This window comes from Mycteria americana, chromosome 7 (genome assembly GCF_035582795.1).
Source record: "Mycteria americana isolate JAX WOST 10 ecotype Jacksonville Zoo and Gardens chromosome 7, USCA_MyAme_1.0, whole genome shotgun sequence".
NCBI classification, from domain to species: domain Eukaryota; kingdom Metazoa; phylum Chordata; class Aves; order Ciconiiformes; family Ciconiidae; genus Mycteria; species Mycteria americana.
Window position 1 is genome coordinate 44,079,120 of NC_134371.1, and position 15,229 is coordinate 44,094,348.

General features: G+C 45.6%; 1 protein-coding gene across 1 annotated transcript; it reads right to left on the reverse strand.

The window, feature by feature from the left end:
* Positions 1–307: 307 nt before the first annotated feature.
* On the reverse strand, positions 308–10,161 carry LOC142413105 (complement factor H-related protein 2-like). The gene is made up of 8 exons (XM_075509150.1): positions 9,831–10,161; positions 8,521–8,709; positions 7,473–7,661; positions 4,714–4,890; positions 3,866–4,042; positions 1,150–1,332; positions 636–836; positions 308–312 (listed from the first exon to the last, which is right to left on the reverse strand). Exons 1-8 carry the CDS (start codon positions 9,889–9,891, stop codon positions 308–310), a joined length of 1,182 nt encoding a protein of 393 aa, XP_075365265.1. The 5' UTR covers positions 9,892–10,161.
* Positions 10,162–15,229: the final 5,068 nt, after the last annotated feature.

The window sequence follows — 15,229 nt, forward strand, 5'->3', positions numbered from 1 at the left end:
GCAAGCGCAGGGAGAAGAAGCTAGGAGCAGACAAGGCCAAACACACTCTACTTGCTGATGATCAAATTACCTGTGGGCTTTAATTCTCTATGCCACCAAAGCCAGCCTATTTCAGGACACAATTGTTAATGAGAATAACAGTGAGATCAATATAGAACAGATAAAATGTAAGCACAACCATTCCGATGGATAAAATGTAAACACATTTACAAAATGTAAATACATTTACAAAAAGTGGACACCATGTAAACACAGTCATCCAATCATAAAAAGAAAGAAAATAACAAATTCCCAGACAGAACATTGGCTAAGCTGCAAACAAAGCACAGCGAAACGGGAAATGCCAGGAAAAATTGAGCTCAGATCACTGGGTTGGTTGAGGGATCTTTCATTTCCACAGCTGGGCTTCTTCATGCCATTTCCATTTATCCAAAGTACCCTGCAGCGTAAAGAGAAAAAAGAGGAAAAGGTGCGAAGACCAAGCCTGACACACGGCAGTGGTTCCTCGGAGCAGTGGACAGGCAATTGCAGAAAAGCTGTGCTTCCCAGCAAAACTAAAGGCTTTCCCCTCAGCTTCAGCCCTAAACATGCAACAACCCAGCGGCTAAGCTGTGGCAGGAGTGGAGATGACTTACTTCCTGGCTTGCACCGTGGATATTCTATCGTCCCCTCCACACACTGTGCTCTGAATGGGGAAGAGGCTGGGTCCTCCAAATACCCTCTTTTACACTGAAATTCAATAACGTCACCCGATCTGACATACAGCTTTCTTTCTGGGACCCATTTCAGCTCAACATTGTTTCTGCCCATGTCTTCTTCAGATGCTGTACAGGGCACTTGAAAAGGCAAGAGAAGAGTGTCATCACTTCATACAGACGCACCACATTTTTTTTTTCCCCTAGAGCCTACAGAAAGTCTTTGCATCACAAAACACTTCCAGCTATTTGCTCTGACCCTCTGTTACTTGTGTCAGGAAAATCTGCATAAGGTAACTTCAAGAAGAAACTCCTTGTGGACAAAAGAAGGTCTCGTTGTTGTTCTGCCCTGCCGGCATCGCAGCCCCAGCACAAGTGCTGCTGCACAAGTGATGCCCTCAGGATCTGAGAAAAAGACAACAGGAGCAATCACACAGCACATGCTTCAACCTACCGAGGCAAACTGGGGGGCTTGTCCACTGCCCATCAGTACAGGTGATGTACTGAGATCCTTCCAGGACATAGAGACTTGGGCATTTGTATTCCAGAGTTGTACCTTGTGGATATTCTTGCATGGGGAAGGAAAGAAGGTCTCCATTTTCAATAACTGGAGGCGGGCCACATTTCCCACCTTTCCCTGGAAGAAAATTCCCAATCAGAGAGAAAGCCACGAGAGTTTAATTGCAACGGAGGCCTGGCCACAAATACTACCGGGCAGAACACTGGCACTGTGAGAGACCCGGAGGAAAGCAGAGAGAAAACCAAATACCTGGCAGGTGAAAAAGAGCAAGAGTTTCTCGTTTCTCCAGTGCTGGGACTCACAACTACCAGTTCACCCCGTCTGGCCATGCCTGAAGTGCTTGCAGCTGTCTGCAGGACTTCCTCTCATCCTGCGTGACGGTGCAGCGTTTGGCACCGCTCTTTCTGCAGAAGAGCCTGACACCCACCTCCTCCCTGTACTGCCTGAGCAGTGAGAAAAGCGGATCCGACTGCAGACGGTAACGACTGTCACTGACCTGCACCACTGCAATCACTAATGGGATAGCCCTTGGGCTCTGTGGGCCACTTACGGCCACTGGGGAGTTCACGCCTGCCAATCCTGGAGCACTGCTGCCTCACGGATTTTTACACCTATTCAAGCACCACACTGCTGCCAAGTCTGGCCTTCCAACAGACCTTGCACTGGGAAACCTTCAGAGAAGACCCAGATCCCTTGGTACCAGCAGTGACACTCTTTGCACTTGACATCGTGTTCAGGAGCCACAATATGCAGCCTGGTCCGAATTCATCTGCTGTTTCTGCAGCCCTTTCAGCTCCCACCTGCGTGGTGTTTGAGCCAAATGCTGCTGCATTGGTTCACGTGCTCAAACTTTCTGTATGTCTAATGAAAACCAATGAGATTACTCAGTGCGCTCATGAAATCCTAGGAGGCACCAACGCAGTACCTAGGTATTGGCTCACACATCAGATTCTACCCTCAGTTGATTTAACAGTTGCTTTGACTCCATGGCATTCAATATAGCAATGCATCCTCTGCATTATCTGGATGGAACCAGCAGGGAAGCTGTGGGCTCTGTTCTCCAACACAGACGGCAAAATTTCTCACTCTCTTCTCAGCAGGCAGGCATAGACAGTAGATTCTAAGAAGTCCAAGGGGTGCATCTCAAAACTAGACCTGGCCAGCAACTGCTCTCAGCCTCAGGGTGGTTTTCCACCCTGAGGCTCTCAGCCTCAACAGCTCTCAGGGTGGTTTTCCAGATGGGGCCCTCTCGAGCGAAGCCACCTGGGTCACTCAGCTGGTAAACTCATCTCAATACATCGCTGGGAAGATGGCTTCTTCCCGAGTGTGCCAGATTCGTTGCGTTTGTGCACAGTAATGAGACCGAAATCCGGAGAAGTAAATGCCACTGAGGCAGCTTCATGACAGTCTCACTGACAAGCAACTGTATGAAGAGAGAGGGAAATTAGCTTTGCACTTTGGCAGCTCTGTCCAGGTGCCATTCTGACACGCTACGGTGGAGGCCCCCGTCATCTCAAAACCTTGCCAGCACTGATAGCGAGCACTTTCCCCAGGCAAATACCTTGACTTTTTAACACCTTGAACTTTACCACCAGCAACTTCTGGAGGAGGTCCACACGTCTCATCTGAAAAGAGACACTGCTGCAGTCACGTTTGCAGTCGTTGAGGTGTTGCCCGATACAACCCACAGTTAAAGGAATCAATCTTGCTACAATTTCTGTCCAGATTTTCTGCCTCAGGTGGGTCACGGCTCCAAGAGCTCACCATGGAGAAAGCAAGGAGGTGTGAGAGCGGCAGCAGAACACTCTTCCTGGGACTCTCGGGAGACAGCAGGGTCAATGAGAGCTTCTAGAAAAAGCCAGTGTTTCTGTAGCTACACCTTACGGCACGAGAAGCCACACCAGCCTTCCTGCGTGCCCACGTCCCTCCCCGGGCAGCGCTGGCATTCCTGGAGATCACAGGGGTAGCAGCCAAGGCGGCACTCTGCTGAACCGCAGAGCTCTGGAGGACTGGCAGCGCTGGAGGAGCTTGTCAGCCTGCACTGCTCAGGGAGGGGTAAGTGCAGTCAGCTCCATGGAGGTGTGTGAAAGCCAAGTAGCACTTGCTCACCCTGCAGCCACAGATTTGGGCAGGGGACAGAGCACAGCTCCTGACAGTTCCTTGTCCCAGGAACGCTCTTCCCACTTCCACAGCCCTAGCAGATCTTACACGGTTTAGATCCGAGTCTCTGCTGAGATCTGCGTTGGTCAGAGTGGAGCCCTGGAGAACAGCTCTTTCTCTCCCCTACTGCTTCTTCCATTCAGATGCTCCCCGACAGGTTCAAAGAGAACAGAGGAGCCCTTACATGTCTTTCTACTGAAGGTCACTGGAATGGCGGACTCTGGGGAAATACCGGTATCGTACAAGAGAATGACAGAGCAGCACATTTTAGGCCCTGCTTCTTCAGGACGTTTTTGCCGTTGATGAAAATACTCCCAGTATTTCTTGAAGCATCAAGCTAAATTAAAGTGCTGTGCAAGGAAGTAATAGCAAGTACAAAGTTGGGGTGCGCAAAGAAAACAGAAGTAAAAAAGGTAAAGTCTTCAGAGTATTTAGGTAAACAAACAGTCCCCTCTCTGCTAACAGGCAAGATGAAAGCACAGATTCCTACCTCTGCAAGTTGGTGCTTGTGACCATTTTCTGTTTGTACAAGTGACATAATTTCCACCCATCATTTGAAAATTGCTGTCACATTCATATTGCACTCTGGCACCGGGCAGATACCTCTCCTGATGAGCGCTTGTAATATAAGCGTTGGGAATTTCAGGTGCGGCTCCACAGCTGACATCTGAGAAGAGAGGTGCATTTAAGAACAGTAGTGCAGCAATATGACAATCACGGAACACTGCATTTCGGAGCACCGTTGTTCCTGATGCGCAAAAATGGTTTGCGTAACGCAGATCGTTTTCTACAGGTAGCAAAGGAAGACATTATGGTCTTTATTCTGCAACGCTTCACCAGAAACTATTATTTTTGCCTAGAGTGACTAAAAAGGGAAAAGGAGTTGCAGAGATCAGCCGAAGGTGCAGGTTGGTGCTGTACAGCGTTGTGTGCCAAAGGGCTAGAGAGTGAAGTGATTTCTTTACTATTTGAAGGCAACTTTCAGAAACTGACATTCTTAGTGATGTGAAAATAAGATACATAAGATACACACACCAGTTATCTCCTTCTTTGCAGCCAGCATCCATTCCTCCATAACCCTCTGCCTGCTTGATCTCGGCAGGGAGCTAAGTTTCAGCTGCTAGCTTCAGCCCAGAGGGGAAACGATTTCTCTGCTGATCTGCCCTGCTTGTTGTTTCTCAAGAGCCAGAAAAGTAGGTGTTGTAGCAGCCCATTCAAAGCAAGTCACCTCTTGGCTCTGTTGGCCTGACTCACCTGCGTGCCTGAGTTGGCATTATTTTAATTCACAACATGAAAGACTAAGAAGGGTCACAGGCTGCTTAGAAGTAGAACCTATACCTTCACAGAAGGGCGGTGCTGTCCAGTTTCCTTCTCTGCAAATAATTTCGGGGGGACCAACAGTCAGGAACCCTGCATCACACTGGTAGCGAATTGTTTCACCAGGCTCATACATTTCCTTGTTTCTGCCTTCAATTTGGGCATTGGGAACTTTTGGAATGCTTCCACATGGCATTTCTGAAAAGATACAGAAAGTTGATGCTTGTGCTAATGCGATACACAATAGAAAGAGTGTACTGTTTCCACCGAACAGATGCTTTAGAGAGCTTTTTCTAATATCAGCATAGCCATCCGCTGACAGTGGATTTTATGTAAAAGGTAGCATACGGAAGGTTAAATAAGTCATTCCCCTAAACAGACGTGGGCTGCAGTCACTGAAATATTTCGATCCTGTTTCTAACCATGCCAGAAAATTTTAATAAAGGCTTCCGTCCCTTACTACACCAAAGTAGTTTCTATCACTGAAGCACCAAAGCAACTCCTAGTCACTAGTGGACTCTGTAGAAAACAGATCCTTGGATTATGAGGATGCACCCAGGACGCACCTGGCAGAGCTATGAGCTGAACAAAGATTGCAAGAATACAAAGGAATATTTGAAAAACTAAACTGCATTCAAAAAGTCAGTCTTGCATCCAGTCAGGATTGCTCTGAAGACATCCACGAGGGATGGTAGGATTCCACAGCAAAATATGGAGTTACTCGCTCTTACTAGTCAATCTCCTGTTTCAAATTCTTTCCATTTCATTGCTAAATGCACTTCAAGAATAGTATTTTTTTATATTACCCAAGCATGTAGGAGCTGAAGTCCAGTTTCCCATAGAACAAGTTATCTCCAATGGTCCGTCTAACATGTATCCAGAACGAGAAACATACTTTAATTTAGCGCCAGCCAGATAAATTGTTTTCCCTTCTTTTTTAATTTTTAAGTGTTGATTTTCCAGCCTGGGAACATCAGCACATTCTATGGGTTGTGGTGGCAAGCATGGTCTTTCTATAAAATAGAGAAAACACAGATAAACAATAATGCAAGACAATTAATAGTCCAATGACACATGCTGTCTAAAACTGAAAAGAAAAAAAATATAATCATCCAAACATAAATTAAATGGCTTGAAAGGAAGATGAAGAAATATCTAAGATACACAAACCAAAACTTCTCTCTCCTTTTCCTCCTGCGTGTGGTTTCTCTCTTTTCCTTTGAACCAAACAAAAGCCATTTTCCCGTTCATACTAAGGAGATACAGTTACAGCTTAGCATCAAGAACGGGGAAAGTCTCATAGGCAGAGAAATAGAGGAGACATTATCTTGTTTGGGGGTACTGAAAGTGAGTGTCTAGAACTTTCGCTGTTAAATTTTTCCACCATTAATAAAGTTGTACCAGTATCCTGAGGGGCTTTGTGATGACATGATGAAAAAGAGAACAGAAGTTAATGAAGTATTATAATGTACTTCCTGGTACATACAATGGATTAAATCTCTGTGAAGCCCTCCTGAGTCAGGGCTGTGCCAATGCTTTCTTCTCCTATACTACTGTAGAGTGGGTGGACTTCAATTATATTTTATATGCACTTCTAGTTCATTAGTAAATTAGGTTTTATTAGTTGACACATCAAGTCGAAAGCATATGTTTGTACCGAATTCCACAATATATAAAAGACCTAATTACAGTCAAAGTTCCTATTCAGTAACTGGGACTGGGAATTTCATGTCAGTAAAAGCTGGTTTATGAACAGCTCAGGCATTTTTTTGGTTCTTCTTCTCTACGTCTGCCACTTATCAGCAGAAATGGAGACTCACGGCCAGTGCAAAAGAAGAGACACCACGGGGCATCAGAATTTTGCCGCTTAAAAATACAGACATGGTTGGCATGTTGTGCACACCAGTCACCAGCTGGCACCTCATTTGGCCTGTGCTCATCTATCTCTGTTTCTGAAAACACTTTATTCTAGCTCTTAATGAACTTCTGCTTACAAGATATCACCTGCATCAGTAATATTTTAACAATTGGATTACAGATTCCTCAGCATGTCTTAGAATAGATGGCCTGAGTTATACCATATCGTTTATACTCCTATTACTGGAAGGTGCCACAAAAGGACAAGGAGAAAAATCGGGAAAGAATAAGAATGAAAAAATCCAAATATTTATTCCTGGTGAGCAAATTTACAAACATAATTTACACCCATAATTTGAAAATTGCTTTCATATTCATACTGCACTCTGGCACCAGGCAGATACATCTCCCGTTGAGTTGTATAAGTCAAGGGAAAAAGCCAGGGTAAAACATCTTTTATGAAGAAATTATGTCTGAGTCCATGTTCTGAACGCCGGTGGCACCTGTATTCAACTTACCAGCTCAGACATCTTTATCCTAGGCAAGCACGAAAGAGTACTTCCGCAAGAAGTGGTGATAACTGGTAACTGCAGGACTTATTTTTCTGCTCAAATACAGGTAGCTACAATTGATCACATGAACGGTGCATCTGAAATGCAAATTTTTCTTTTGGTTTAAGTGAAAAGGAAGGGAGAGACTCTCCCACATCATGCACCTTTAATTTTGGTGACTTCCCTTCTGCACTAGATTTACACACACCCTTACCATCAGCAAGGCTATCTGTGGTGGGAAAACCAATTGCCCATTGGCTAGTCAGTCTCTGATAGTACAGGCAGATGCAGTTCATGTACATGAACAACTGCAAAATTACACACAAGATGTATTTGCCAGATCAAAATTATTCAAGTATGGTGCATATTTACCAGTGACACATGAAGGAAGCTCGATATGCCCGTTAAAACACTGCTTGATAGGAGAGGCTGTGAGTTTAAATCCCGTCGTGCACATAAATTCCTGCCGCTGACCACTTTGAATCAAAAATGTGCGTCTTTGTCCATTGGAGAGAAGTAGGTTTTGGGCTTCCAGCTGCTGTTTTGTAATGGTACATGGTGCTAGGGAAGACAAGAAAAATAAAAAATGGTGGAGCCTGAATCTTTGGTGGCTTCTAGCATGTGAAGCACCTCCACAGCAAAGACAGTGCACAACCAGCTTGGTTCTCACTCAGCAGTGATTTTTAAAAGTGAAGCACAGACGACTTAAACACTTGAGCTCTATCACAATTAATTCAGGGTGCTTAGTTTTAGGTAGTTGATCAACGATACGGCACAACTTCCAAGCATATTCTTATTCCCATGTATAAGAGACAACTTTACTGACTTTGCAAACAGCAGTGATGATCTCAAGAGGTACTGATTGCAGGAGATGGTACTCCTTGAAAAAAATAATTCATGAAATCCGTGGGAGTAAGTCTAATTTTATTCCGGTTGTGTTTCCGTTACCTAGGGTTAAAAATGAATTTTATAGGACTCCTAACAAAGAGCTCTGAGGAGGAAATTGAAGACAGCAAAGCAGCTTAGCACAACAGCGCTCCTCCCACATATGGGGGACAGTTAGGAAGCTACATGAAAGGATGTCTTAGCGAACGTCATCACTGGGGGAAAGAGGCTGACACCACGGTCAGCACCTCTACCTTGTTGCACAAGTTCTTGGAAGTACAGACAAAATGTTTATCTGCTTGTAACCTTCCAGACAGCTCCAAAATTCTCACAATGAAAGACACAACTGAGTGTAAATGATCTGGGGACACTAAAGCCACAAGTTAAGAAGTATTGAATCCAGGGATTAATCTTGGTCCGCTACAGACTTGGTAATCGAGCAACAAATGTAAACCTAATTCTGAAACCCCGACTTTAAGAATGATTAGAATTGTCCACCAGTACAAAGTCAACCAGCAATAAAAGTTACGCTTACCCAAACATTGTGGTGGTCCAGGTACCCAGATCTTTTCATGGCACGTTAACCGTTCTGATCCTGATAAGGTGTATCCAGGGTTGCACAGGTACTGCACTCTGTCACTTTCCTTATATGCTGATTTATGCCCACTAACAATTTCTCCAAAGTCAATGAGAGGTGGGTCTTCACAGGCTGCTCCTGCAGAAGCTGCGCCGATTCTTGTTATATGACTGCGCACTGCCATTTTCGTCTTACCCTGTTTTACACCTACTCGCAATTTCTTCAAAATCAATGATGGGTGGGTGTTTGCATGCTATTTCAGCAGAAACCGTGCACGAGTTCTTGTTAATTGATAGATACAGGACAGTACTGACAGCTGCAAATAATGGCACTACACAGGAGTTCAATAATATTCCAATGACCTACATGCCTCCATCTGGGAATATGCTGTGCTAATAAACAGCACTGTCTCCTTGCTCTAAGGAATTGTCATTGCCTTTACTATTTTCACCATCTTTGCATTGAAAAAAGTTACTAAACTAAACACAATTTAACTGAAAATATGAATAAGCTTGTGAATGTCTCAGAGCACAGTTTCTGTTTTCCAGGATTATGCTGGAATAAAGTTTTACACATGCAGTCACAATTCTCAATTTTCTGTAATTCTACAAATAAATCCATTTGTCCCAGATTCCTAAAATTAGTTCCACCATTTTAAAATGCAAGAAGTTGGATCATTTTTTGAAATTATAAGGTATATACAAGAAAGCACTTTTAAAGGCAGAGGGGGGAGAAGAATCTTGATATGATGAGTAGATTTAATGGATCAATGAGGGAGTTTAAAAGCGGTTATTTTAAGAAAGGTAGATATTCAGGGAAGACCTCCTTCAGGCAGCATGTTTTTTGCATCACACAGCTTATTGAAATAACAAAGTACCTGTATTTTTAGAGAGTTGTATGATGTTTTAAAATCAAATCACTGTTCTGCATTTTTAATAGCATGCATTCAGAATAATAGTAGCTAAATTGAAATACAAAGGAATTTATAGGGATTAATGTATTTTAAGTGAGGTATGGCTTGTAATAAGTTAGGTCCTTTATAGGAGTCATTAAGTTCAGGCACAAGGCAAAGAAGCAAGCTCATACAAGAAAATACAAAGCAAATATTCTTCAAATGTATAGTTCCAATTCATAACTCTCATTCCAAACTTCTGAAGGGAATTCTATAACAAGTAAATGGTATAGTCTCATTTTTTTTCCCAGTTCCTTTTTCTTGACTGTCACCAGCTACGTCAGTTAAAAGCATAGATTTCCATTTAACAACTCACCTTTACATGTAGCACAGCCCATCCACAGCAGAAACACTACGGTGTGGCTCAGCGGTGTCATTTCCACGCTTCAGAAGTTCAAGACGTCCTCTGCAACAGAGTTGTTATTTTCTGTGCTCCAAATCGCGTGTACTTGTTTTTTACTCCCGTGATTCCCGAGGCTGTCGTTGCCATCTCCCTCCCCTCATTTGCTTGCAACGCAGCAGTCAATCTGTACAGATAAATGATGCAATTGTTGCAAAAAGGCTTCACATTGGCAAGCCTCCAGTCGTCTGGGACCTCCCCTGTTTACCAGGACTGCTGGTAAATGATGGCGAGCGGCTTGGCAAGCTCCTCCACCAGCTTCCTCAGTACTCTCGGGCGGATCCCATCCGGCTCCATAGACTTGTGAGTGTCCGCGTGGCGTAGCGGGTCGTTAACTGCTTCCTCCTGGATTATGGGGGGTTTATTCTGCTCGCCGTCCCTGTCTTCCTGCTCAGGGGGCTGAATTCCCTGGGGATAACTGGTCTGACTATTACAGACTGAGGCAAAGAAGGCATTAAGTACCTCAGCCTTTTCCTCATCCTTGGTGGCAATGTTCCCCCCCACATCCAATAGAGGAGGGAGATTCTCTTTGGCTCTCTTTTTGTTGTTAATGTATTTGTAAAAACATTTTTTATTATCTCTTACAACAGTGGCCAGATTGAGTTCTAGCTGGGCTTTTGCCTTTCTAATTTTCTCCCTGCTTGACTTGACGAGATCCCTGTACTCTTCTTCCAAAAGTGGCAAACTCTCCTTTTTTTCCTGAGCCCCAGCAAAAGCTCCCTGTTCAGCCAGGCCGGTCATCTTCCCCACCGGTTCGCCTTACGGCACATGTGGACAGCCTGCTCCTGCGCCTTTAAGACTTCCTTCTTAAAGAATGCCCAGCCTTCCTGGACCCCTTTGCCCTTCAGGACTGTCTCCCAAGGGACTCTCTCAACCAGTGTCCTGAACAGGCCAAAGTCTGCCCTCCAGAAGCCCATGGTAGTGGTTTTGCTCATCCCCCTCCTTACTTCGCCCCAAATCGAGAACTCTATCGTATCACGGTCGCTAAGCCCAAGACGGCCTCCAGCCACCACATCTCCCACCAGCCCTTCTCTGTTTGTAAACAGCAGGTCAAGCGAGGCACCTCCCCTGGCAGGCTCACTCACCAGCTGTGTCAGGAAGTTATATCTTCCACACATTCCAGGAACCTCCTAGGCTGTTTCCTCTCTGCTGTGTTGTGTTTCCAGCAGACGACCGGTGAGCTGAAGTCCCCCACGAGAACAAGGGCTAGCGATTGTGAGACTCCTGCCCGCTGTTTATAGACTGCTTCATCTGCCTCTTCATCCTGGTTGGGTGGTCTATCACAGACACCCAGCAGGATATCGACCTTCTTGGCTTTCCCCCTCCTCCTTGCCCATAAGCACTCCACCTTATCGTCAGAATTGCCCAGTTCTACGCAATCAAAACACTCCCTAACATACAGAGCCACCCCACCGCCTCTCCTTCCTTGCCTATCCCTTCTGAAGAGCTTATAGCCATCCATTGCAGCACTCCAGTCGTGAGAGTCATCCCACCACGTTTCTGCGATGGCGACTAAGTCATGGCTATCCTGCTGCACAATGGCTTCCAGCTCCTCCTGTTTGCTGCCCATGCTGCGTGCATTGGTGTAGATGCACTTGAGCTGGGCTATCGATTTCACTCCCAACGTAGGCATGCCACCCTTCGGCTCCTCTCTAGTGACCCTGGTTACATCCCCTTCCCCCTCAAACCTAGTTTAAAGCCCTCTCGATGAGCCCCGCCAACTCATGGGCGACAATCCTTTTTCCCCTTTGAGACAGCTGAACTCTAGCCGGCGCCAGCCGGCCCGGTGCCGTGTAAACATCCCCACGCTCAAAAACACCAAAATTCCGCCAGTGGCACCAGCCTCTGAACCACAAGTTGAGCAGGTGAATTTCTCTGTTCCTTTTGGTATTCTTCCCTGCCACTGATGGGATTGAGGAAAGCACTACCTGTGCTCCTGATCCCTCAACCAATCGCCCCAGTGGCCTGAAGCCCCTTTTGATCGCTTTTGGATTTCTCTCCGCAACCTCATCGTAGCCCACCTGCGTAACCAACAGCGGGCAATAATCAGAGGACCGTACCAGACCAGGGAGTCTCCTAGTAATGTGAACTAAAAAGGTGAACTAAAAGAAAATTAATTTCCACCTTATCTGCCACCATTCCTGCCCCTTTTTACAGGTCATTAACCTTTATAGATCTGTATAGGTCATTAACATTTGGCCTCATTTGTAACTCAGTCACTGGAAGACACTGAGTTGCCTTTTCTAAATAGCAATTGCTGATCAGGCAGCCGTTTCCAGTAAGTCAGCTCCAAAATGGTTGCATAATTTTTATTACACACCATGCAGACTTTCTTTCTCTCCTCTTTCTCTCTCTCCTCTTTCTTTCTTTTTCTTTCTTTCTGAAAGACAAAAGAAAGTGTTCTTCCTATTCAGGATCATGTTTCCTTATATTCACCTGAGAAAATACAGGCACTCTTTAAAAGATCTGATCTCCACACCAAAGTAGAAGGACTTCTACTTCATGTCCTTTCACCTCAGGACTTCAGAAAGTAAATCACCACTTGTTAAAACATAGGAAATTGCTCTGAATTCTACTTCCAACAAATGTTCCAGAGACTGACTTTTAATCTCCCTCCATGTTCCCCAGTTCGGCTCTTTCAAGAGAAGGGTCTTTTCCCATTTACCAAATATTCTTATGCTTTATCCAGAGCTCCTCAAAGGCAACAGGTCTGGGCAACAGGCCCACCAGCTCCACTGCATGAAACATTTAAAAGTCAATTTAAGGTGTTGAAACTTCACTGGGACACAGGTTCACCTTGCTTAAAACGTGCCAATCTGAATCGGCACATACAGCACTCAAAACTTTGCCTGTTACAGGAATTGCCCCGATCTGTGAGTTTACATCCAGAGAAAAGTCAGTTTCCTCAATTATGTACCACGGAGGTGAGAGCTTAACTGGAAAACAGAAATTACAATCTATAAATAAATCTGAATGCCTTTTCGGCTGATGTTTGCAAAAAAATGCCTAAGTGCAAGGTTGTTACGCAAGAGGAAAGACCTCTCCGTCGTGACACCACAATGGTTTTAAACTGAAAGAGGGTGCATTTAGATTGGATATAAGGAAGACATTTTTTACAACGAGGGTGGTGAGACACTGGAACAGGTTGCCCAGAGAAGTTGTGGAGGCCCCATCCCTGGAAACATGCCAGGTCAGGCTGGATGGGGCTTTGAGAAACCTGATCTAGTGGAAGACGTCCCTATCTATGGCAGGGGGGTTGGACTAGACGATCTTTAAGGGTCCCTTCCAACCCAAACTATCCCATGATTCTATGATAACAAAGAAAAGGTTGATCTTGAAAAAAATTGCAGAAGCCAAACTTGGTGCAGAAATGTTATCGTATCATCTACCTACTCCCAAGCCAGCGCTATCACCGTGAGATGACAGAGCTGAGACCTATTGCCATACTGACGCCATTGGAAGGCTCTGCTGCCCAAGGAAAGGCGCCAACAGAAACATAAAATAATTATTTTTCTCATTCCTCACACAACCAAAAAAACTCCATTCTTTTCTGAATGTTTCTTAAGAAGAGAAGGCCGGGAGGAGACCTTATTTCTGGTTTTGGCTTCCTAATGGGAGAGTACCGAGAAGATGGAGCCATACTCTTCTCGGAGATGCACAGTGATAGGATGAAAGACAACAGACACAAATCTGCGGCAAAAGAAGTTCCAGTTAGATACTAGAAAAAAGATTCGCCCCATGAGGGTAGACAGACATGGGAACAGGTTGCCCAGAAAGCTTAGAAAATATCTCCTTGGAGATATTTTCTGGCTGGAACTCAGCCAGACAGGGTCCTGAGCAACCCGATTCTTATTCTGCAATTCTATGCCTACCTATGCAGAAAGACAGCAAAAGTTCAGGACCGTTAAAGGGTTACACTGAGGTCTTTGGTATGTTGATGGTTGTTTGACAAGTTATTCTAGCACCAGGGTTTGCTAAGTCTAAGCAAATAATGTCAAAGATAAAAATTCTTTCTCTGCTTCCAAAATACACTTAGGACGTCAGAAACACTCTTGGGCTTGTACGTCACTGAAACACATTTGCACTGTATATTCCACATCAAGCCCAGTCAGCATGGGTTTAGGAAAGGCAGGTCCTGCTTGACCAACCCGATCTCCTTCTACGACAAGGTGACCTGCCTAGTGGATGAGGGAAAGGCTGTGGATGTTGTCTACCTAGACTTCAGTAAAGCCTTTGACACGGTTTCCCACAGCATTCTCCTGGAGAAACTGGCTGCTCATGGCTTGGACGGGTGTACTCTTCACTGGGTTAAGAACTGGCTGGATGGCCGGGCCCAAAGAGTGGTGGTGAATGGAGTTTACTCCAGTTAGCGGCCGGTCACAAGCGGTGTTCCCCAGGGCTCTGTGTTGGGGTCAGTTCTGTTCAATATCTTTATCAATGATCTGCACGAAGGGATCGAGTGCACCCTCAGTAAGGCTGCAGACGACACCAAGTTGGGCGGGAGTGTTGATCTGCTTGAGGGGAGGAAGGCTCTGCAGAGGCACCTGGACAGCCTGGATCCATGGGCCAAGGCCAATTGTATGAGGTTCAACAAGGCCAAGTGCAAGGTCCTGCCCTTGGGCCACAGCAACCCCATGCAACGCTACAGGCTTGGGGAAGAGTGGCTGGAAAGCTGCCTGGCAGAGAAGGACCTGGGGGTGTTGGTTGACAGCCGCCTGAATACGAGCCAGCAGTGTGCCCAGGTGGCCAAGAAAGCCAATGGCATCCTGGCTTGTATCAGAAGTAGTGTGGCCAGCAGGACTAGGGAAGTGATGATCCCCCTGTACTCGGCACTGGTGAGGCCGCACCTCGAATACTGTGTTCAGTTTTGGGCCCCCCACTACAAGAGAGACATTGAGGTGCTGGAGCGTGTCCAGAGAAGGGCAACGAAGCTGGTGAGGGGTCTGGAGCATAAGTCCTATGAGGAGGAGTTGAGGGAACTGGGGTTGTTTAGCCTGGAGAAAAGGAGGCTGAGGGGAGAACTCATTGCTCCCTACAACTGCCTGAAAGGAGGTTGTAGAGAGGTGGCGGTCGGTCTCTTCTCCCAGGTAACAAGTGATAGGACGAGAAGAAATGGCCTCAAGTTGCGCCAGGGGAGGTTTAGACTGGATATTAGGAAATTTTACTTCACGGAAAGGGTTATCAAGCATTGGAACAGGCTGCCCAGGGAAGTGGTTGAGTCGCCATCCCTGGAAGCATTTAAAAGACGTTTGGATGAGGTGCTTAGGGACATGGTGTAGTGGTGGTCTTGGTAGTGTTAGGTTTACGGTTGGACT

Bases quoted from the DNA above. Each gene is read 5' to 3' on its own strand.
- LOC142413105 (XM_075509150.1), bottom strand. From the start codon at position 9,891: ATGACACCGCTGAGCCACACCGTAGTGTTTCTGCTGTGGATGGGCTGT. The intron at 4,043-4,713 runs GTATAGGTTCTA...CTCTCTTCTCAG, and splicing joins AGCACCGCCCTTCTGTGAAG to ATGTCAGCTGTGGAGCCGCA. The intron at 1,333-3,865 runs GTAGGAATCTGT...ATTTTCTTCCAG, and splicing joins ACAAGCACCAACTTGCAGAG to GGAAAGGTGGGAAATGTGGC.